This window comes from Nerophis lumbriciformis, linkage group LG34 (assembly GCF_033978685.3).
Source record: "Nerophis lumbriciformis linkage group LG34, RoL_Nlum_v2.1, whole genome shotgun sequence".
In the NCBI taxonomy this organism is placed as follows: domain Eukaryota; kingdom Metazoa; phylum Chordata; class Actinopteri; order Syngnathiformes; family Syngnathidae; genus Nerophis; species Nerophis lumbriciformis.
Window position 1 is genome coordinate 23,842,116 of NC_084581.2, and position 24,978 is coordinate 23,867,093.

The following is a 24,978-nucleotide window of genomic DNA, read 5'->3' on the forward strand; positions in this document are numbered from 1 at the left end:
AAGTTTGATGATTAGATAATCCTTCCATACATCTTCTACTGCTTGTCCCTTTAATGAAAAGCCAAAATTCAGTTACAGAAAATGGGAATATTACATAAATTAATAAAAAATTTAATTTATAGACAAGATGTCAGTCTTGTGATAATAGTATGTTCATTTATTTGCGTTTAATACTTGGTTGCTTGTATTTTTGTATCAATGTGGTGTGTCAGTGATTACTGATCAGATGTAATGGAAGCTCCTTGCAGCCTCCATCATAAGCATTGCATGGTGTGGTGCTTCTCATTTTCCTCTTGACCATACCGCATAGATTCTCTATAAGATTACGGAGAGATTGGTGGCCCATCAAGCACAGGAACACTAGAGTCATTGAAGCAGTACCAGGGATTTTGACAACCCTTGTTGCAATTCAAATTAATCTCTTACCACAGATTCCAAACTTTCCCTGAAACTAGCCCATATTCTGTAGACCAGCTACCTATTGGAGACCCCTGGAATAACCCATCCATTAATTTTTTTTTACAATTTGTGTTCTCAAAGTGCAATTGAGGTGGGCATCAAATTCAATATTAACACACACATACAGTACATGCATGGAGCACAAATAGTGCATTTCTTTATTAAGGAAGGTCAGCCAAGCTGGAGCCTTAAATAAAAAGTATGTGAAGAAAGAAATTGAAGACATATTTACAATCATTCTGACCCTCGGGTCCACTTCCTGTCATCTTTTCAATGTCCTTGTTGGAATTTTGCATTTGAGCAGGGACACAAAGCCAGCTTTCTTCTCCCCGTGCTGCATCAAGTGACAAAACAGCAGCTGGAAGTTGAATGGCAACAGTTGTAGAGATGGTGGTAGAGGACAGACGGTCCTCTCATCGTCGTGTCAGTGAGGCCTCTTTCCTCTCCGCACGTCCCGCCATCGTAGTACATGAGCTGGTGACAGGAAGTGAGCCATCTGGCTTCGACTCCAGTCTTGTTCACTGTCTTGGAGGCGCTTCCAGTGTGGGACGTCAGTGACGTCCTGAGTGTCAACTGGTCTTTAGTGAGGACACATCACTGGCCCAGCCTCTGCTGACATTGGCCAAAGCGCTGCAAGGCGCACAGTAAGTCCTCATATGAGATGTTTCTGTGTGACGGCAGCGAGCTGAAACAAAGAGACCAAGATACTTACAACACAGCACAGTACACTAACAATGCAGGTTTCAAGTACACACTTAATTAGCAACAAGTTGGGAAAACGTGCTATCTGTGCATGTGCACACCAAGTGTGACTGCAGAGGCACAATTACAGTGTGTCTGTCTGTCATGACACTATACCGGGTCAGCAAACGTGCCACCCTAGTGGCTCCCTGGAGCATTTTTTAAAAAGGATGGAAAATGGAAAAAGATGGGGGGGGAAATAATTGCTTTGTTTTAGTATGTTTTTTGTTTGAGGACAAACATGACACAAACCTTCCCAATTGTGTGTAAGCTTCACTGATAAGAGTATTTGGTGAACATCGTTTTGTCCTAGTAATTTCGGTGGTTTTTGAACTCATCATAGTGTGGACTGTGACGCGACAGTTTGTTTACATGTAACATCTTCCACTCCTTTGTCTCATTTTGTCCACCAAAAGTTGTATGCTGTGCGCGAATGGACAAAGGTGAGCTTTGTTGATGTTATTGACTTGTTGGAGTGCTAATCAGGCATATTTGGTCAGTGCATAACTGCAAGCTAATCAATGCTAACATGCTATCTAGGCTAGCTGTATGTACATATTGTATCATTATGCTTCATTTGTAGGTGTATTTGAGCTCATTTAATTGCCTTTACTTTTATCCTCTTTGTATATAATTTACTTTTGCATGTCTCATGCATTTCAGATAATTGTTGTGTGCCATTTTGTTCCAGACCACAGCAAACATTATCTAGCTTGCCAAAGATTGTAATGAATCTATTAAAAGAAGACAGCCTTAACTTGGACACACACATCTATACCTTTGGCCATTAAAAACCAGCAATTTCCAGTAGTTAGCTCACCTTCTGTGTAGCCTCTGATTTCCTAATGATTTCTAATGTTGTAAAAATGTGTAGAATAAATATAACATTTCAACATTTCTGTCAACGAAGATTTGCTTCAGCCTGCAACAAAGTCATTTTGAAAGTAGGCTATTATAGCTGATATAGACACTTATGTCATGTGTTGTCTTCATTATAAGACTTACAGTATATACGGCTTTTCATTTTTTTGCGGCTCCAGACAGATTTGTTTTTTGTATTTTTGTCCAATATGGCTCTTTCAACGTTTTGGGTTGCCGACCCCTGCACTATACTGTAGTGTGAATTTACAGATTTTGACCACCAGGTGGCAGGAAACACACACAGAGCTGTGTATAGAGAAGGGGTCGGGAACCTTTTTGGCTGAGAGAGCCATGAAAGCCAAATATTTTAAAATGTATTTCCGTGAGAGCCATATAATATTTTTTAACACTGAATACAACTAAATGCATGCATTTTTAAGTAAGACCAACATCTTTAGAGTATAATAAGTCTCTTATTCTAATATAATAAGTCTCTTATAAATAAACATTGATTGATTGATTGATTATTCGTTTGAATAACATTGTTATTCTGAAGCTAACCAATAATAAATAAAATACTTCTTACCATTAATGCGACTTCTTGAACAGGTGCGGTAAAAAACGGATGGATGGATTAAAATGCAAGAGAATGTTTTATATTTTTGAACGTTATTTTTAACACTGTGATTACCAGCGGAATTATTCATTACTTATCGTGTTAAGCAATCTCAGCCGAGATTAATCTGAGAGCCAGATGCAGTCATCAAAAGAGCCACATCTTGTTCTATAGCCATAGGTTCCTTACCCCTGGTATAGAGAGTATGGCCAACTTGGTTTCAGGTGATCTCCTCAGTGATTGGTCAAAAGGCACTCACGTGACTACAGGGAACCGTGACTACTACCAACTTTGAGTTGGTGCTATGTGTTTGCTGTGCGTCCGTGTTAGTTTTTCGATGTGTAAAAATGTCCTGTTGTTGAGCATGGGGCTGATCCACCCGCAAGAACTGCGGAAACCTTGAACATCGCTTTCCCCACAACCCACAACAAAGACAAGTATGGGAAGTGAGGCATTGCAAACAACACTGGGGAGCCACCAATTACAGCGTCTTGTGCGAGGTAAACACGACTATGTTTTGTTCAGGAGAGAACACACAAATTAAAGAGATGCCATAAAAGCACTTTATAATGACTTGAAATTTGTAAACATTGTTCGATGATGAAATGAAATATTGGACAAGGTGAACACAAACGACAGTATTTTGTGTATGCTGTGTGTTCATTGATGATGTCGTGTCTTACATGAATTCAGTGAGTCTGATGTGCCAGGGGAGGAAACCCAGAGTGCTATCTACTGGACCAAACTTGACCACCAGCTCAGGATCTGGAATATTATTTGCCTCTGAAACACACACAGAAAAGCAGAACTTAATTTCATACATAACATCAGGGTTGCTACACTAAATGCTGCAACAAGTAAAACAATGTAGGGCTGCATGATTCATTAAAATCGAATTGACGTCAAGGTTTTAATTAGAGCAATAAATAACTGAAAGAGGCTGAGTTTTTATTTCCATTTTCTCCGCCCTCACCGGCATTTCAGTGCCCGACGTGTTCACCAATCAGATTTGTTGAGCCTCGCGTTTGTTGCTCGGATTTTACTGACGTCATGTCCGGCTCACATCCCCGCCCATTATATGTGCGTGGTGGTCAAGCTTGCTCTGTTCTCAATGGGTACTGGGCACCATTTAGCCTTTCTCGAAGAAAAAATGCACTATACGTATGTTGTTTTTGGCTGTATGAATCGTTCAAAACGCAAAAAGGATCAACATTTCTTTAGAGTTCGAGAGGTAATCAAGAAGGGAGGAAGAGTGCAAGATTTGACAAAACGACGCGAAAAGCAGCACACAATCCAGACCAAGGGAGCAGAGTCGAAGAATGCATGAGTTTGCAGTGATCACTTAGTTAAAGGTTTGTTTGATTTAGTTTTAACGTTTATTATTTCCCATTTAGGTATCATCTTGATATTATTTGTATTTCTTAAACACATGTTTGCTATGAGTGTTTCAAAAAGCACCAATTCAGCGAGTCTAAAAGAAAACAAATGTGAGCAAAACCTAAAAGGCAACAAACATAAATTAAGCTTTTAGTACATACTAGAGATGCGCGGTTTGCGGGCACAACCGCGGATTATCCGCGAATCGGGCGGATGGAATTTAAAAAAATTAGATTTTATCAGCGGGTCGGGTCGGGTCGGGTCGGGCGATTGAAATTTAAAAAAATTAGATTTTAAATAGATTCAGGCGGGTGGCAGTTAAACCAATTGGTAAATATATATACATAGTTAAATGTTGTTACCCACATATGAAAAACGAGCAGGCACGTGCAGCATATGCCACAACAGAAGAAAAAAAAAAAAGAGATGGACACTTTTACGGAGCGGAGAAGGCCCCCGACGCCTCGCCGGGGTCCGGGACCGAGGCCCCTTCCCCCGAGAGGGCCCCACCGGGAGCCGTAGCTGAGGCGATCCGCGAGAAGGGCCCGACGCACGTCCAGGACCGAGGCCCCTTCCCCCGAGAGGGCCCCACCGGGAGCCGTAGCTGAGGCGATCCGCGAGAAGGGCCCGACGCACGTCCAGGGTCACCACCGCGCCCACCGCACCGACACCCCGCCTCGTCCGCCTTCGACGCGGCCGGCGTCACGCGCAGCAGGTAAGCAGCTTACCTGCCCGCCACCCCCGTGGCCGGGGGCTCGTAACAGGGGTCACTCCGCGCGCTCCGCCCGCGCAGCTTACCTGCCCGCCACCCCTGTTGCCGGGGGCGCGTAACAGGGGTCACTCCGCGCGCAGTGCGCTCACGAAAGGGGTGGGGCTCACCCTGGTTGATATAGACAGCAGCTAGGACGGTGGCCATGGAAGTTGGAACCCGCTAAGGAGTGTGTAACAACCCACCTGCCGAATCAACTAGCCCTGAAAATGGATGGCGCTGGAGCGTCGGGCCCATATACCCGGCCGTCGCCGGCAGCGAGACGCGCTTGGAGGTGCGCTCAGCGCGGCTCCCATATGATTGCGCACTGGTGTACCTCTGGGTCGTGACAGCGTGGCACGCGAATGCTGCATTGGATCAGTCTCTTTTCTTTAACAGGCAAAAGCTTTATAACCTCACTAATGCCTTGCATCATCTATATTAGATATATAACAACGGGCGGGTGCGGGCGGATGCGGTTCTGATCAAATGTTAGATCGGGTGGATTGCGGATGGTTGACGACTTTCTGATGCGGTTGCGGATGAAATAATTGCCTATCCGCGCATCTCTAGTACATACACAATTTTGGCATCTATAGTTATATTTTGATAAAGACAGGAAAAAACACGCTATTTGTAAACGGCGCGTGCAACAGCAACAAACATCAGTTACATGAAGTGTAACCTTACCCAAGCAAAAACAATGCATATTTATCCGTGAGAGTCTTGATACCAATTTCCTTGACCGAGCCACGCACATACAAGTTGTAGACCTCCATGCTTTTCCAAGTTTCTATCTGTTTTGTTGTGTAGAATGACGTCCAGAGCACAATAGTTTGATATGTCTGGGAACGCGACCGACGGATAATCCTTGATATCAAGAGTCAAATCTGTTTTTGATCAAGTATAAAGATCTATTCCATTGCATAGTTGGATTTTTTGCTCGTATCTAGGTGGGAGGAAGCCGGAGTACCCGGAGGGAACCCACGCAGTCACGGGGAGGACATGCAAACTCCACACAGAAAGATCCCGAGCCCGGGATCGAACCCAAGACTACTCAGGACCTTCGTATTGTGAGGCAGATGCACTAACCCCTCTGCCACCAAAGACATGCACCTGGGGATAAGTTGATTGGCAACACTAAATTGGCCCTAGTGTGTGGATGTGAGTGTGAATGTTGTCTGTCTATCTGTGTTGGCCCTGCGATGAGGTGGCGACTTGTCCAGGGTGTACCCCGCCTTCCGCCCGATTGTAGCTGAGATAGGCTCCAGTGCCCCCCGCGACCCCAAAGGGAATAAGCGGTAGAAAATGGATGGATGGATGCTTTTTGCAAGAAGATTTAAGCCTCTTTTGGTAAATGGTAAATGGATTATACTTGTATAGCGCTTCAAGGTACTCAAAGCGCTTGGACAATATTTCCACATTCACACACTGAAACATGTGTTATTTCAAAACAAAATCACAATATTTACCAATCCTGCACTATGATATCAACACATTCAACACACAAGTACCTAAACATGCAAATATGTTAAAGACGCGTTTTGCGAGCAAAAACGCAGCAAAGCCGCTGACATTTGTTTCTTCCTTGCACAGTATGTCACTTCCAAGCATTCCCAAGTGTCAACAGAAGCAACAAACACTGATCAAAACATACTGTAATGTTCCAAGAATAGCAGCTCACACGAATTCCCAGTTTGTCTTATTTGACAAAAGCCTTACCAGAAGCTCAATGTACGTCTCTCCTTTTCCGGCAACACTCGCACAAACTCTCACCCTTTAACAACACGTCACTTCTCCATCCATCTCCATTGTGGGGCGGTATAGCTCGGTTGGTAGAGCGGCCGTGCCAGCAACTTGAGGGTTGCAGGTTCGATCCCCGCTTCAGTCATCCTAGTCACTGCTGTTGTGTCCTTGGGCAAGACACTTTAACCACCTGCTCCCAGTGCCACCCACACTGGTTTAAATGGAACTTAGATATTGGGTTTCACAATGTAAAGCGCTTTGAGTCACTTGAGAAAAAGCGCTATATAAATGTAATTCACTTCACACTTCACTTCATCCTTGCCCCCAGTAAAAGCCATTGGCTAGAAACCTGTAGCCAGCCGCTACACCACGAAGACAACTTGACACGATCAATACGCATTGTTTTAGTGGTTTTCTACAGACATCGAAAGAATTACCACTTTGGCTAGAAAAATTGCAGAACTCCCCTAAATTGGGGGTAATTTGGGATCTTTGTTTGTTATGTATTTTATTTATACAGTAAAGCACTTTAGTTCTTACCTGTTTCTGTACATCCGAATAAGGAACGACAAGGGTTGAAAATTAATGATGAGCGCGGTGAAGGACTTTGAATAAATCCAAAAAACCGCCTTACTTGACTGACGGGATCCCTTTTCCTGTTTTATCCACAAATTCTTTGCTTTTCGTAGCACTTATTTTTACGCTCTCTTCTCACTCCGTGGAGTGAATCAGCGATACCGGAGGATGAGCAAACTTGATAGTAGATACTGTTTCGCGGCTGGCTGTTTTGCGTGTCCCTCCCATTTCTCACAGGTCATGTCCTGTTTCCAGACCGCGAGGGCCTTTGTTCATGCGACCAACAAGGCTTCATTCCTTCTGGTTTTCTCCTCAACAAACAAAAATATATGTATATTGAACACATTTTTAATTGATATCGATTGTGTCTTTTGTGCTATATACTGACATTGTTTTATTGGCATTGCCTTAGATTTGACTCAACAAAACAGCCAAAATTGCAAATGCATTTACTTTAATAATAATTTAGTTCATGACTACGTCTCTTGGAAACGGGCGCATACACGACTGTGCAAGTGTAACAGAAGCCAGTCAACTTCAAAAGTTGTGCTGGCCATCCTGGAGATTGCCTATGCTTTTAGCTCAGTAGGCAGCACGCTCGCCTATCACAACTGCAACCTGGGTTCGCGCACCTCTTAGAGTAGTAGTAACAAACAACAGCAACGAGAGAGCGGGTACTAGAGATGCGCGGATAGGCAATTTATTTCATCCGCAACCGCGTCAGAAAGTCGTCAACCATCCGCCATCCACCCGATGTAACGTTTGATCAGAACTGCACCCGCCCGCCATCCGCCCGTTGTTATATATCTAATATTAATTTTAAAAAAAAAAGGGTGAAAACTACGCGAATTGCACCTTGTGCAGACAAGATTTTTCGATCGGACACGGAGGAATTAGCGATGTAAAAGACCACGTTGGGACAAAAAAACACAAGTCTAATGCCGTTGCTAGCGATACAAGTGGAAAACTTTCAACGTTTTTCGTCGCCCAAACAGATTCTTTGGATGTGATAAATGCCGAAGTTTTATTTACGGAGGCAATAATTGAGCATGGACTTCCAATCGCACTGGCTGATCACATGGGACAGTTAATAATGTAATGCAACCTTTAAAAATCATTACGCGGTGATCGCGATCCCAAAAATAAACTTTTCTTGCATGATAATGTCCAGAAAAATTCGCTTTATATTACTATAGAGTCCTTTTAACGAATGAGTTTGATGGTTTATCACAAACCTTAAATGAAAGAAGTCCTTTGTTCTCCTGCACCATGGCCTTGCTTCGTGTTTGGTGCGCAATCCTGTCGGCTGTATTTCACAGCACGACATACTGTTAAAAGTGTTTATACTATTTATACTTTCAATTAACAAATTGAAGTCTTGTGAAAGGTTGACAGGATAACTGGCATTAACTGTCAAAATAATTTCAAACTATTGAAGTTAGCTTACAGAATAAACATGTCAATCAACCCATATGATTTTTGCTGTAATATTTTTGTTTTGATAAGTCACTGTGACTGATAGAAAAGTGATGGTTTTAGCAACATTTTAACCTGTCTGAATGCTAATAATCATTTTGCGTCGGGGGGCGAAGCCCTGAACCCTCCACCAGGACTTTGTCCTGGACCTACCGGGGCCTGCGGCCCTTGGACCCTGGCTACTAGGTTTTTCTGATTTAAAAGTTGGCAGGTATGGTGAGGTTATAAAGCTTTTGCCTGTTAAAGAAAGGAGACTGATCCAATGCAGCACAGACTTGCGCGTGCCACGCTGTCACGACCCAGACGCACACCAGTGCGCAATCATATGGGAGCCGCGCTGAGCGCACCTCCAAGCGCGTCTCGCTGCCGGCGACGGCCAGGTATGGGCCCACGCTCCAGCGCCATCCATTTTCAGGGCTAGTTGATTCGGCAGGTGGGTTGTTACACACTCCTTAGCGGGTTCCGACTTCCATGGCCACCGTCCTGCTCTCTATATCAACCAGGGTGAGCCCCACCCCTTTCGTGAGCGCACTGCGCGCGGAGTGACCCCTGTTACGCGCCCCCGGCAACAGGGGTGGCGGGCAGGTAAGCTGCTTACCTGCTGCGCGTGACGCCGGCCGCGGCGAAAGCGGACGAGGCGGGGTGTCGGTGCGGTGGGCGCGGTAGTGACCCTGGACGTGCGTCGGGCCCTTCTCCCGGTGGGGCCCTCTCGGGGGAAGGGGCCTCGGTCCCGGACCCCGGCGAGGCGTCCCTTCTCCGCTCCGTAAAAGTGTCCATCTCTTTTCTTTTTTTTTCTTCTGTTGTGGCATATGCAGCAGGTGCCAGCTCGTTTTTCGTATGTGGGTAACAACATTTAACTATGCATATATATTTCCGAATTGGTTTAACTGCCACCCGCAAAAAAAAATAAAAAAATAAAAAAATATCTAATTAATCCGCCCGACCCGCGCGCGGATAAAATCGTATTTTTTTTAATTTCATCCGCCCGATCCGCGGATAATCCGCGGACTCCGCGGTTGTGTCCGCAAACCGCGCATCTCTAGCGGGTACACAATCACTACAAGAAGCAGCGCTGTCTGTGATTTACAGCTATAAACACAAATACTTGCATTCGGCTGTCAAAATCGGTTGGGTGTGGGCCCCAGGGCTTCAGCCCAAGTAAGCCCGTGCATTAAAGCGGACTGACCGTAGCTCTCGGCCATTTTTATTTTGTAAAAGCAGCTCTCACACATGTTGGAGACCCCTGCTATACATTATGTCATCCAAAATGTATGTGACAATCATTGGTACTTTAACTTTAAATTTCTACTGAAATGCGATTTTCTTATTTAAACAGGGATAGCAGGTCAATTCTATGTGTCATACTCAGTGTTGGGTTAGTTACTGAAAAGCAGTAACTAGTTACAGTTACTAGTTACTTCATTTCAAAAGTAACTCAGTTACTAACTCAGTTACTTACACCAAAAAGTAATGCGTTACTGTGAAAAGTAACTATTTAGTTACTTCTTTTTTCTTTTCTTTTTAAAGCTCCAATTAATGCCCTTTTAGCCTTCATTTCAGTACTGTTATTGTAGTGGAGAATAATACAATCTGTTGATCAACTTGACATGCATTTGCATCACTCAACTCTGCTAAGCCATGTGGTCTACATACAACACACAAAGACAAAGATATGTTACAAAGGCCAATTTGTTTCTGGCCAGAACAAATTGACAAAACTATTTTAAACAGCTGCAACATAACATACATAAGTAACAAACAGCATAGATGTAAACCAAGAAAGGCACACACTACATACACAAAGTCTAACCAGGCATTTTCTTCCTCAAGTAATTCTTATACAAAATCATGTCTGAAACCCAGAACACTACACATTTCCCCAGTTTTAGTTTAGAGATAAGGAAAGATTGGCCTGGCCCACTAGGATCCCTCTTTATGTTTGTGAACTTTATAGTCTATACATTTAGAGTGATGTGATAATCAAACACTCTAGAAGTCTAGAATGAAAGAGTATATAAGAGAATAGACAGCAACGTTCCCTCTCAGGAGCGCGCATGTGCAATTGCGCACTGCTCAAGCGTCCTCTGCGCACGGCAAATCTATGCCATGCACAAAATCAAATAAAAAAATAAGCGCATAACAATTTTCGACACGACACGGACACGACAGAGAAAACCGTTTTCGTCATCATTGTTCAAATATTGTAACGTCTGTCGAGACGCTTTGAGGACATGAATTCCATCCATCACTTTACTGAGCAAAACTCTTTACTGTCGGCCATAAACACATCACCAAAACATTAGTAAAAAAAATGATATCTAGCAAAACTGGTTATTTTCTGCAGTACAAACCAGACCAAAAGCAACTTTGTTATATCAACAGCAGCCGCTCGCTCTCTCACGTGCGCCAACACTTGCACATATGGCACTTAGCCAGTGATGCGTTTACAGCCACACAAAAAGTCGGACAACTCCAACACCACACATAAAGTGTCATTCCAGGTCGTTACACTATGATTTACCAATCAAATGTGTGCTTATTCTAGTGTGATTTATTAGGAATCTTAATTTATAAATATTAATCATTAAATGCTGTTAGTATATTAAATAAATACTAATAAAAATATATTTTTTACAAACAGGAAGTTGCAGGAATGTACACATGATCCCCTGCTTACATCTCATTGTGCAACATGTGAATGTTTTAATGGGAACTAAATGCAATGTCTGAAAGGGGTACAAATTATTTCCAAAGCAGGACCTCCACCCAGACAAACAATACAAGTACACAGTTCATGAAAAACAATATTTTTTGTTATTGTCATTATAAGTGGGCCTAAACACTTATATTAGAAATGGAAATGACTGCTGTCATTTGATTATAATAATAAGAGAATGTTGTCTGTCTATCTGTGTTGGCCCTGTGATGAGGTGGGGACTTGTCCAGGGTGTACCCTGCCTTCCGCCCGAATGCAGCTGAGATAGGCTCCAGCGACCCTGAAAGGGACAAGCGGTAGGAAATGGATGGATGGATGGATGGAGATGTAAGTTGTTATTTAGTGAGGTTTGGGACAGGTGTGCTGCTGGTGTAGCCACAGTGTGCACGTCTAAAGTTGCTCACATGGACTCCACTCAATGCTCAGGGAGTTTTTGCGTTTGCTCACACATGAACAATTAGAGGGAACATTGATTGACAGAGTGTGTACCTTCAGCGGTGAATGGTGGTGGTGGTGGAGGTGAAGTGGCATCAGAGTCTCTGTCTCTCTTTACTAGCTTCGTCGAAGCATGTTGCTATGTAGCTTGTTTCAGCAGATTTGAATTGCTGTTTTGGGCAGTAGATGGCATCTTTGATCCAAAGCACAATTTACATTTAACTAAAATGTTATTTTCTTTGTGCTCGACAAAAGAAAAGTAGTGAAAATATCTCCATGTTAGCAAACTCGACTTCTGGCTCCGCCATGATCAGACACGCCCCCCCCCCCCCCCCTCGCTCCCCACACTCACACTCAGACACACCCACACAGAGCGCATGTCTCTCTCTCTTCTCCGGCTTGTGACACAAGAAGAATCAGAACGCAGCGCTCCGATAAAACACACTTTATACTACATAAAAAGTAACGTAAAATAACGCAGTAACGCATCATGTAGTAACGGTAACTGAGTTACTGAATATAAAAAAATAACGCGTTAGATTACTAGTTACCGCCGAAACTAACGGGGTTACAGTAACGCGTTACTTTGTAACGCGTTAGTCCCAACACTGGTCATACTTGATCATTTCGCGATATTGCCATATTTTTGCTGAAAGGATTTAGTAGAGAACATCGACGATAAAGTTCACAACTTTTGGTCGCTGATAAAAAAGCCTTGCCTGTACCGGAAGTAGCAGACGATATGCGCGTGACGTCACCGGTTGTGGAGCTCCTCACATCTGCACATTGTTTACAATCATGGCCACCAGCAGCGAGAGCGATTCGGACAGAGAAAGCGACAATTTCCCCATTAATTTGAGCGAGGATGAAAGATTTGTGGATGAGGAAAGTGAGAGTGAAGGACTAGAGGGCAGTGGGAGCGATTCAGATAGGGAAGATGCTGTGAGAGGCGGGTGGGACCTGATATTCAGCTTGGAATGACTAAAACAGTAAATAAACACAAGACATATATATACTCTATTAGCCACAACACAACCAGGCTTATTTAATATGCCACAAATTAATCCCGCATAACAAACACCTCCCCCCTCCCGTCCATATACCTCAAACACCTGCACAACACACTCAATCCCACAGCCCAAAGTACCGTTCACCTCCCCAAAGTTCATACAGCACATATATTTCCCCAAAGTCCCCAAAGTTACGTATGTGACATGCACATAGCGGCACGCACGTACGGGCAAACGATAAAATGTTTGGAAGCCGCAGCTGCGCACTCACGGTACCGCGTCTGCGTATCCAACTCAAAGTCCTCCTGGTAAGAGTCTCTGTTGTCCCAGTTCTCCACAGGCCAATGGTAAAGCTTGACTGTCATCTTTCGGGAATGTAAACAATGAAACACCGGCTGTGTTTGTGTTGCTGCAGCCGGCCGCATTACACAGCTTCGCACCTACAGCTTTCTTCTTTGCTGTCTCCATTGTTCATTGAACAAATTGCAAAAGATTCACCAACACAGATGTCCAGAATACTGTGGAATTTTGCGATGAAAACAGACGACTTAATAGCTGGCCACCATGCTGTCCCAAAATGTCCTCTACAATCCGTGACGTCACGCGCAGGCGTCATCATACCAAAACGTTTTCAGCAGGATATTTCGGCGCAAAATTTAAAATTGCACTTTAGTAAGCTAACCCGGCCGTATTGGCATGTGTTGCAATGTTAAGATTTCATCATTGATATATAAATTATCAGACTGCGTGGTCGGTAGTAGTGGGTTTCAGTAGGCCTTTAATACTGTATGTACCTGTGTGAGAAACATTGTATGACTTAAGTCTAAATTGTTCTTCTCTGTATTTAGCTTGTTTGCTTCCTTCGTCAAGAATGAACAATGGAACTTGAAGAGACAGGTTGTATTTTGAAGATGAATGTAATCTAATAAATAATTATTACAGTCACCTTAAGTAACTGTTTCCAAATCAGAGGACCAGGTCAAACTAGCCGGAGGGTTTGGAGGGGGATGAGGGTGATTTTGAAAAATCAAGTTAGAATAGTTTGAATTATTTAGTGGTTAATGAAGGGTTACCTCTTAGCATTGTGTCCAGCATGGAGACACTAATGTCTTTGAAGCTTCTCTCTTTGTTCTCCACAGAGCGACAGAGTTGCTGTGCTGCGTGAACGATACTCTGCTTGCCATCTTCTGGAGACAACACCTTCACTGTGGGCTTGCATGACAACACTGAAAGACAAAGAAAAAGCTAACATTACATTTTCAGTAAACGTTTAAAGAAGTTGTGAACCTATTACTTCTCCAAATCCATCAGATTGGCCCACAATTAGCATACACATGTAGACTGTGATGTCCAATTTACCCATCGAATCAATGTTGATGTCATAAACCAGCCGTCTGATTTGTATCATTTGAATGTTACTGAATTTGTGATGAATGATTACAATATATTTCACTCTGTGTGGAATTCATTGAATTCAATTTAACTCTTATAATCACATCTATGCAAATGTACATAAAGTACAATATATGATACAATTACCGTACATAATACATACAAAAACATCCACCCCACTTGTACCACAACAAAAAGAAAAACAACTCCTCTAAAAGCTCCGTTGACTTTTTGATAAGTCAATCGATTTAACTTTACTCTAAATATGTGACGCAATAAGGGACTCTTGAACTCGGTTTCATCATTAACACAGAGTGGAAGTATGTGCTGTCCTTACCGTGATTTTGGTGTTCATCAGCACAATCACTGAGGAATTCCACATTGTATTTGGATCCTTCCACACCTAGCAGATCCTTCTGTTGTCTCAGTATCACCTCCAGCAGCCTCGAGTTGTCCTTCCGGAAAATCCCTGGCAGACCAACAACAAAGAAACGAGCGATGAAACATGCAATAGCAGCTTTGCAGCAATACACATTTATTAGTGTTGTAGAAATGTGTTTAGTTCAAATGCTGTGGTTCCATTAGAGCACTTATTCTCAAATAGTGGGGTGGGCTCCCCGGTACATCCTATTCATATTTGTCCCTTAATGACTTCCGTGAATGGTTCTTTTGGAATGAGCTGATTAGGGATGTATACCGTTGGGATTTTATCGAAACGATACTCTTATCGATTTTCGGAACAATATGCAATTTGTGGAAATTATAATGTGAAAAAAAGGCATTTTAATTAGCATTTATATTAGCACAAGAGGTTGAACACTTCCAACATGATGTACTGTAACATCTCAGAGCAGGGAAGTCTTTTATCAGTACCTGTTTAAGTCAAACAAGTCAACTACGTGTGCAGTGCCAAGTGAAATGCAGTTGTTTTGTTATCTTCTTGTAAAGACCACATACATCTATCACTCTGTTTCTATTCATTGCAATTACACTCAGCTGGAAGTAATATTTATGTATGGCATGTATGTGCACAGCACATACTTTTTACATGATATATCATATCAAATATATCATATAAATCAACACAATCAATTATGTGTGTATTTTGTAACAATAGGAGTGGTTATCTGTGTTTATGTTGCACACAGACATATTTGAGTGACGGACCAGAAGCCATATTGAGTGTTGACAGCTACTGATGTATGTGTGTGTGTGTGTAGTGAGTACTATATAAATACAAAGATTCAGTGATCAAATGTAATGCTCGATCATCTAGTTTTTAGTCAAGAGACAGAACGAACTGACACACAGTTAAGAAAGGTGTGTTTTAATGCCACGCAAACGCGGCACAATGGAGTGACATCAGACGGCAACCAGAGACCTGTCAGTGGATGCTACATTGCTTCAAAGCAACTTTATGGATTATTATATTACCTCAATGTTTCACTTATTTGAGTGGAATAATGGATCACTAGGAGGATGGTTGATAAAACGTGGTTGTGACTAGTCGAATTGACTTCAAACTGAAACAGCGTGCGTGAGTTTGAGAAATATTTGAGGAGGAAATGTGTTTCAAACTTGGTGTTGCTTTGTCGTTTGTCATTATTCAAAGCTGATTTTAATGTGTAGCAACACACAAATTAAATTGAATAATAAATTGAGAACAGTACGTGAAAAAAGTTTTAGCAACTGCTATGTAAAGGAATAGTGGTATGATTAAATAAGATGTGCTGCTTCCTACTCTTTTTCAAACATGTTGAATAGAGAAACTGGAAATTGTGATGTATAAGAGTGTATGCATGCATGCATGTTCGAAATAAACCCAAACTTAACTCAACCTTTATAGTAAAATGACGTGCACATAAATTGAGAAGTTTGTACACTTTGACAGCCAACTTAGACCTGGAAATGGCGATAACAGACCAGAAAAAACACTTGGTTACACCCCACTTCTTTCTTTGCGAGGACTATGGGTCATCCTTCATCATAACGGGAATACATCAACATCCTACAGATCCAAGTGAGAACAGACATTGTACAGAAAGTGATGTTTAATTATGTTTGTTGGCTCTCAAGAAAGTCTGCAGTGAGTAGTAATCAGGATGTTGTTGAAGGAAAACGTGAACGTTGTGATGCGTTTGTGAAATTAATGCACCGCTGTGTGCGTAAAATGAGCAAAATATGTAAATATTACATGTTATTATGAATATACTTGTTATAGTATATTTTAAAAAGAGATATACTGTATATTTGAGACAATACCACCATACCCCTATCTTTTGCTGTGCCTTTGTTACGGCCGTTTGCTCTTCTCTGCGCCAGACTGCCAAAGCACAGGGCATTCCCTTTGGCTCAACCCTGCCCCTTGCGTGTTTACATAAGCTTCTGACAGAAAACAACACAACAACCTTTTCAAAAGAATAGGGCAGCCACAGTGCAGACTCCCGAGTGATGCAATGCTTTGGTCAGAGACTGCATTTGGCTATTGGTGAATAACTACAGCTTTATTTAAACATACACCAATTGGCTTGAGAACCTATATATCTCGTTGTAGCGACGTTATCACTAATCTCATCTGTTTATGCTGTCGACTTAGCATAGCAGCTAGCGATAGCTCCTCTCTGCTGCTCGCTCGGTGTGTCAAATGTTTAGCTATTTCCCGGCTTGAAAGTGCCTCTCCCCATAGCTCGTGCAGACTAACCTTGTGTAGCGGCTGGGTGGCTAAAGAATAGTTTTAAACTGAACAGCCGTAGAACGCAGTGAGCAAGTAGAACCTCCATATATCCCTGTACACAAGTGTGAGGCTATAGACCTAAAATTAATAAAGAAAATGAACGAAAACTGATTTGACATAAAAATGGCTAACTAATTACTTAATAAGAATAAGAAACATGTAACGTTACTACTTGCAACAAAAAGTAACATAAGTACTCTCAACACTGGTTATCTAGTCGTAAAAGATGTAAGCAACCTTAAGCAAATTGCACATTTTGCTTAAGATACCAATATATATCGTTTATCGCCACTCAGCCTAAAAATGCCGGGATATCAGTTTTGGTCCATATTGCCCAGCCCTACTACATTACATATATACTTACAGTGTTATTAAAAAACATTTACCGTATTTTCCGCACTATAAGGCGCACCTAAAAACCACAATTTTTCTCAAAAGATGACAGTGCGCCTTATAACCCGGTGCGCTTTATTACGATTAATTTTCATAAAGTTTCGATCTCGCAACTTCGGTAAACAGCCGCCATCTTTTTTCCCGGTAGAACAGGAAGTGCTTCTTCTTCTACGCAAGCAACCGCCAAGGTAAGCACCCGCCCCCATAGAACAGGAAGCGCTACCTACCGCCCGCCCCCGGAAGAAAAAGAAGCGCGCGGATATTTCGTTTCATTTCCTTTGTTTGTCTACATCTGTAAAGACCAGACTACAAAATGGCTCCTACTAAACGACACGCTTATAACGCAGAATTTAAACTTAAGGCAATAAGTCATGCCGAAGAACACGGAAATAGAGCAGCAGCAAGAGAATATAACATAAATGAATCAATGGTGCGTAGGTGGAGGAAGCAAGAAGATGACCTGCGCCAGGTAAAGAAGACAAAACAGAGCTTCCGAGGGAACAAAGCACGATGGCAACAGTTGGAGGACGAACTCGAACAGTGGGTTGTTGAGCAGAGAGCAGCAAGCAGAAGTGTCAGCACCATCACTATTCGAATGAAGGCAACAACGCTAGCAAGCGAACTTCACCTGGATGATTTTAAAGGTGGTGCTTCTTGGTGTTTTCGGTTTATGAAAAGACGCAATCTCTCCATCCGCACACGGACCACTGTTTCACAGCAACTGCCTAACGACTTTAAAGAAAAGCTGGCTACTTTCCGTGCATATTGTAAAAAGAAGATAGCGGAAAAAAAGATCCGGCCAGAGAACATTATCAACATGGACGAGGTTCCACTGACTTTTGATATTCCTGTGAACCGCACTGTTGATACAACGGGAGCACGTACGGTGAATATTCGTACCACTGGGAATGAAAAGTCGTCCTTCACTGTGGTTCTAGCTTGCCATGCTAATGGCCAGAAACTTCCTCCCATGGTCATATTCAAAAGGAAGACCTTGCCAAAAGAGACCTTTCCAGCCGGCGTCATCATAAAAGCTAACTCGAAGGGATGGATGGATGAAGAAAAGATGAGCGAGTGGTTAAGGGAAGTTTACGCGAAGCGGCCGGGTGGCTTTTTTCACGCTGCTCCGTCCATGTTGATATATGACTCTATGCGCGCCCACATCACAGATGGTGTCAAAAAACAAGTGAAGCACACAAATACAACACTCGCCGTCATTCCGGGTGGATTAACCAAAGAACTCCAACCGCTGGATATTGGTGTCAACAGGGCATTCAAATCACGACTGCGAACTGCGTGGGAAAAATGGATGACCGAAGGCGAACACACCTTCACTAAGACGGGCAGACAACGCCGGACAACATACGCCAACATCTGCCAGTGGATTGTAAATGCCTGGGCAGATATTTCTGTCACAACTGTGGTCCGAGCTTTCCGGAAGGCAGGATTCACAGAACTGCTGCACAACAACAGCGACACTGAATCCGATGATTTCGAAGAGACGGAGCCCGCCATTTTGGAAGCCACGCTAGCGCAACTTTTCAATTCGGACACCGAAGACGAAGAATTCGAAGGATTTACCGGTACGAATGAAGAATAACTTCAGAAAGTGAGCGCTATGTTTATTTTGTGTGTTGTGTGTTGTGACATTAACGTTCGAGCAACATTACCGGTATGTTGCTATTGCTCTACACCATTTTGAATTTTACTATGTTTGTGATTGCACATTTGTACATTTTGGGACAGAGTTGTTAGAACGCTGGTTTTCAATATATTATTAAAGTTTGACTGAACTATCTGACTGTTTTTTTGACATTCACTTTAGCGCAGCGTTTTTTTGACATTCACTTTAGCGCAGCGTAGGCGCGGCTTATAGTCCGGGGCGGCTTATTGGTGGACAAAATTATGAAATATGTAATTCATAGAAGGTGCGGCTAATAATCCGGTGCGCCTTATAGTGCGGAAAATACGGTAAGCGCTTTATAGGTAGAATACAGTGACTCCCATGAGCTCCATTGTAAGGGGACTTTTACTCCCATGTATTTACTAGTTAGAATGCATAAAAAAGAAAAACGTGTATGCTTGTCTTACACCAGGATTGTAAATTCCAAAATGGAAGTGCAGTTCCCCTAAACAGGCTTGACCAAACTATACAGCCTCATGGAGACATTTTGCTTCCTCAAATGGTGGAACATGAGCGTTGAGTCAGACTAACTAATATAACCTTAGTCCACAGTCACGTGACAATACTCAATTTGGCCTCTAAAAGGTATATGATTTTGTTGGGAGGACCTTTACACCACTTATTCCAAATTAGTTAATATAAAACAAGATCCATCCATATACACTATATCAGTGTTTTTCAACCTTTTTTGAGCCAAGGCGCATTTTTTTCATTGAAAAAATTCAAAGGCACACCACCAGCAGAAATCAATAAAAAATGAATTCAGTAGACAATAAAAAGTTGCTGGATATGAATTTAAACCATAACCAGCAATGCAACCCTATAGCTCTTGTCTCAAAGTAGGTGTACTGTCACGACCTGTCACATCACGCTGTGAATTATTTTGAGTTTTTTGGTGTTTTACCGTGCGCATTTAGTTCTTGTCTTGCGCTCCTATTTTGGTGGTTTTTCCTGTTTTGTTGGTATTTTCCTGTTGCAGTTTCATGTCTTCCTTTGAGCGCTATTCCCCGCACCTGCTTTGTTTTAGCAATCAAGAATATTTAAGTTGTTGCTATCTTTTTTTGTGTGGACATTGTTGATTGCCATGTCATGTACGGAAGTACTTTGTGGACCCCATCTCTGCTCCACACATTGTAATTCTTTGCTGTCGTCCAACATTCTTTTTTTGTTTACTTTGTACTTTACAGCACCGACACTCAACGGCACACTATTTGCAGATTATAATTACTGGTTTGCAAAAAAATATTTTTAACCCAAATAGGTGAAACTGCATAATCTCCCACGGCACACCAGACTGTATCTCACGGCACAGTGGTTGAAAAACACTGCACTATACTGCCAAAAGTATTTGGCCACCCATTCAAATGATCAGAATCCAGTGTCCTAATCACTTGGCCAGGCCACAGGTGTATAAAATCAAGCACTTAGGCATGAAGACTGTTTCTACAAACATCTGTGAAATAATGTGACGCTCTCAGGAGCTCAGTGATTTCCAGCATGGAACTGTCATAGGATGCCACCTGTGCAACAAATCCAGTGGTGAAATATCCTCGCTCCTAAATATTCCAAAGTCAACTGTCAGCTTTATCATAAGAAAATGGAAGAGTTTGGGAACAACAGCAACTCAGCCACAAAGTGGTAGGCCACGTAAACTGACAGCGGATGCTTTTCCAACATGACTGTGTACCAATGCACAATGCAAGGTCCATAAAGACATGGATGACATAGTCTGGTGTGGATGAACTTGACTGGCCTGCACAGAGTCCTGACCTGAACCCGACAGAACACCTTTGGGATGAATTAGAACGGAGACTGAGTGCCAGGCCTTCTCGACCAACATCAGTGTGTGACCTCACCAATGCGCTTTTGGAAGAATGGTCGGAAATTCCATAAACACACCCCGCAACCTTGTGGACAGCCTTCCCATAAGTGTTGAAGCTATAATAGCTGCAAAAGGTGGACCAACATCATATTGAACCCTATGAGTTAGGAATGGGATGGCACTTCATGTTCATATGTGAGTCAAGGCAGGTGGCCAAATACTTTTGGCAATACAGTGTACATAAATAGTGGTGAAGATATCAATTTGGAGGTCATCTCAGGGCAAGTCACCTGTCTGTTGGCATCCATAATGTCCATCAAAACATTAAACATGTTTGCCCTATTTTACACACACATACATACATATACATATATATATATATATATATATATATATATATATATAGCCCTGCGATGAGGTGGCGACTTGTCCAGGGTGTACACCGCCTTCCGCCCGATTGTAGCTGAGATAGGCTCCAGCGCCCCCCGCGACCCCGAAGGGAATAAGCGGTAGAAAATGGATGGATGGATATATATATATATATATATATATATATATATATATATATATACAGACACACACACACACACACATACATACATATATATATATATACATACATATATATATATACACATACATACACATATATATATATATATATATATACATATATACACATACATACATACATACATGTATGTGTATATATGTATGTATGTATATATATGTATAGGTGTATATATATATATATATATGTGTGTGTGTATATATATATATATGTATGGGTATATATCAGAGGTGTGGACTCGAGTCACATGACTTGGACTCGAGTCAGACTCGAGTCATGAATTTGATGACTTTAGACTCGACTTGACAAAATGTAAAGAGACTTGCAACTCGACTTAGACTTTAACATCAATGACTTGTGACTTCACTTGGACTTGAGCCTTTTGACTTGACATGACTTGCCACTTTCCCCAAAATCCAAAGCTTAAAAAGTTATTTGGGAGCGCTCCGTATTTTTCATTTTCTTCGTCTGTCTATCAGCGTGTTGTTCCTGTCAGCTGGTGTGCTGTCAGCGTGTGTGCTGTCAGTACAACAGCCAATCAAATTAGATCTACGTTGTTTTCATCACACAGCATTCATCCAATCAAATTGCAGGAGAACCAATGAAGAAGAGTTGTCCAACAACGTGCCAGTGATAAACAATTATGCCAAAGTTGGTTTCGTTCGGGTATAAAAACTACGACTTGGTCAACAAAAAACGAATTGCCGTATGCAAATCACGCAGTTCGAATATTACAGACGGAGACGCAACAACTTCCAACTTCGTTCGACATTTGAAGTTGCACAAAGAAGGGTAAGTTTTGAATGTAAGATAACGTTTATTGGCTAAGTAACGTGACTTTTATTTTCTGTGTAGTTAAATCAGTGAGGCTGCAAACTCACTGCTAACGTTATAACCATAGACATCTTATAAGTAGACGCAGCATGGAGCGCTACTGCCTACTGGCGCAGACGAGGCGCGGGGCCGCCATCTTGGAGTGGTGATCCGCTCCACTCAGTGCAATTCATTTGGCAGGAACAATGAACTGTCAGCGCATTTCATTCATTTTACCTCACTGAATACCACTGATTTTCACGCGCTTTTTTGTCATACGTGTAGCTATGATAACAGACACATGTTTTGGCGTGTTTTATTATTCATAGTTTGCTTAACAGTAATAGAATATTCTTATACGCTATAAGTGACCAGATGTCCGAGATCAAAACTGGGAATATAATCCCAGAGAAGGGGGAAAAAAACGGTCAGCTATTTTTAAATTGAAGAAACAATATGATTAGGTTATATATACATATGCGTGTATCCTACATAAACAATGTATGAATACATTAGATATCTATATATCTTAGGGACTGTATCTCTGTTGCTTCAGCAGCAGAGAGTTTATTCTGTCTTGACACTTTGTATTGATATTTTCTATTACATTCTTCCCTTAAATGATAATGTTTGCAGTGATTGTTTTATATGTATTATTTTATGTAAGTCATTTTGGATAAAAGCGTCTGCCAAATACTTAAACATATATAAACACCTGAAAGTCTTCATATCAGCTAAAACCACCAATCTGTTTCACTGGATTCAGAATAAAACCAAATTCTGTTTTACCCAACAATGTTAGTATTTGAATATTGTTACTTGAAGACTTATTCCTGGTTACAATTATATTGTTAAGAAAGTATTGTCTTATACTTTGCCTAAAATGAGAATGCATCATAATCAGTGGCGGCTGGTGAATTTTGTTTTAAGTGGGGCTGAAAGTTTGTAAACCAAACCCCTGTAGGGGCGTCATCTTCCCCCAGAATATTTATTTGTGATTTTCACATACAAATATTGAAGATCTTTGATCCTTCTCAACTCTGTGGTAAGATTATTTTCATAAAATACAACCAATAGTACGTTAATGTTAAATCTTACTTGTGAAAAGTAATCCCCCGATTCCTATTTTCAACAGTCCGCTCATTTGAGCAGGAAAACGCTGAACACCAGCCCGGCATCTTTGTTTTCTACCTTTCAACTGTCAGTTTAGGCTGCTCGCCGGCTCCTCATCAGCACTTCAAGATGGCGGCCAAATTGCTCACGTCACAGCAACCAATGCTGCGTCTACTTATAAGATATCTATGGTTATAACGTCATTGCAAACACTGCAATATGTTGCGTCCACTGCAGTTTGCTACCTTATTCATACTTTTTGTCAAGTGATTTTTTTTTCAAGCAGGGTTGCATGAGGTACCTATACATAACGTTACGTTAGTCAATGTATCACACACAGTAACATTACGTTAGTCAATGTATCACACACAGTAAGGTAACGTTAGACGGCGGTCAGCAGCACCTTATTTCAGTAATTGCATTCAAAAGGTGTAACTTGTACATTATATTTATTCATTGCACACAGACTGATGCATTCAAATGTTTATTTCAGTCAGATTTCAAGTTCCAACAGGACTTGGCGCCTGCACACAGCGCAAAATCTACCCATGCCTGGTTTACGGACCATGGTATTTCTGTTCTAAATTGGCCCGCCAACTCCCCTGACCTTAGCCCCATAGAAAATCTGTGGGGTATTGTGAAAAGGAAGATGCAGAATGCCAGACCCAAAAACGCAGAAGAGTTGAAGGCCACTATCAGAGCAACCTGGGCTCTCATAACACCTGAGCAGTGCCAGAAACTCATCGACTCCATGCCACGCCGCATTAACGCAGTAATTGAGGCAAAAGGAGCTCCAACCAAGTATTGAGTATTTTACATGCTCATATTTTTCATTTTCATACTTTTCAGTTGGCCAACATTTCTAAAAATCCCTTTTGTGTATTAGCCTTAAGTAATATTCTAATTTTGTGACACACGGAATTTTGGAATTTCATTTGTTGCCACTTCAAATCATCAAAATTAAATGAAATAAACATTTGAATGCATCAGTCTGTGTGCAATGAATAAATATAATGTACAAGTTACACCTTTTGAATGCAATTACTGAAATAAATCAAGTTTTTCAAAATATTCTAATTTACTGGCTTTTACCTGTATATATATTCATAGATAGATGACATATTATTGGGGATAAGTTGTTAGCGTGAGTTTTTACCTTACCGTGATTGTCATAGATGCTGACATAGGATATTCCAATCGCCATGCACCACACCACCATGTTGCCAATGTCCGTGTAGCTGTGCTCTTCTTCGGCTACCAAGAGGCCGATGTGCACCGGCAACTTGTCCAAAGCTCTGCCGTCGGTCAGCCACCGGTGTCGTCGGCCGCGAGCACAGTTTCCGGCTACCAGAGTGCCATTCGCATCGGGGTTGTGATTACATTTCCTCCGCCGGTCGTGGAAGCCCACTAGGGACATGGGCAGGAGCAGCGCGGCCACAGCACGCTCCCACAGCCGGCCATTGCAGCTCCGAAGCGCCACACGCAGCCAGGAGAGCAGCGCTCTGTTGCTGTGAAGCACGAACAGCAGCAGCCGCCATAAGACGCTGTACAACAACGCCATCGCTGTCCTTATTTCATCCAAAGTTACTCGGACCTGCTGCACATGTCACTAATGTGAGAGTATTACGTGTCTGACTCATCCGTGTCCATGTCATCCCCCTCCCGCCATCTTGCTCTCTCCCTGGCAACCCATGA

At 42.1% G+C, this 24,978-nt stretch overlaps 1 protein-coding gene across 1 annotated transcript; it reads right to left on the reverse strand.

Annotated features, from left to right (window-relative positions):
- Positions 1-590: 590 nt before the first annotated feature.
- nus1 (NUS1 dehydrodolichyl diphosphate synthase subunit) lies at positions 591-24,978 on the reverse strand. The gene is made up of 5 exons (XM_061929586.2): positions 24,445-24,978; positions 14,491-14,622; positions 13,835-13,987; positions 3,361-3,460; positions 591-1,144 (listed from the first exon to the last, which is right to left on the reverse strand). Exons 1-5 carry the CDS (start codon positions 24,842-24,844, stop codon positions 1,054-1,056), a joined length of 876 nt encoding a protein of 291 aa, XP_061785570.1. The 5' UTR covers positions 24,845-24,978; the 3' UTR covers positions 591-1,053.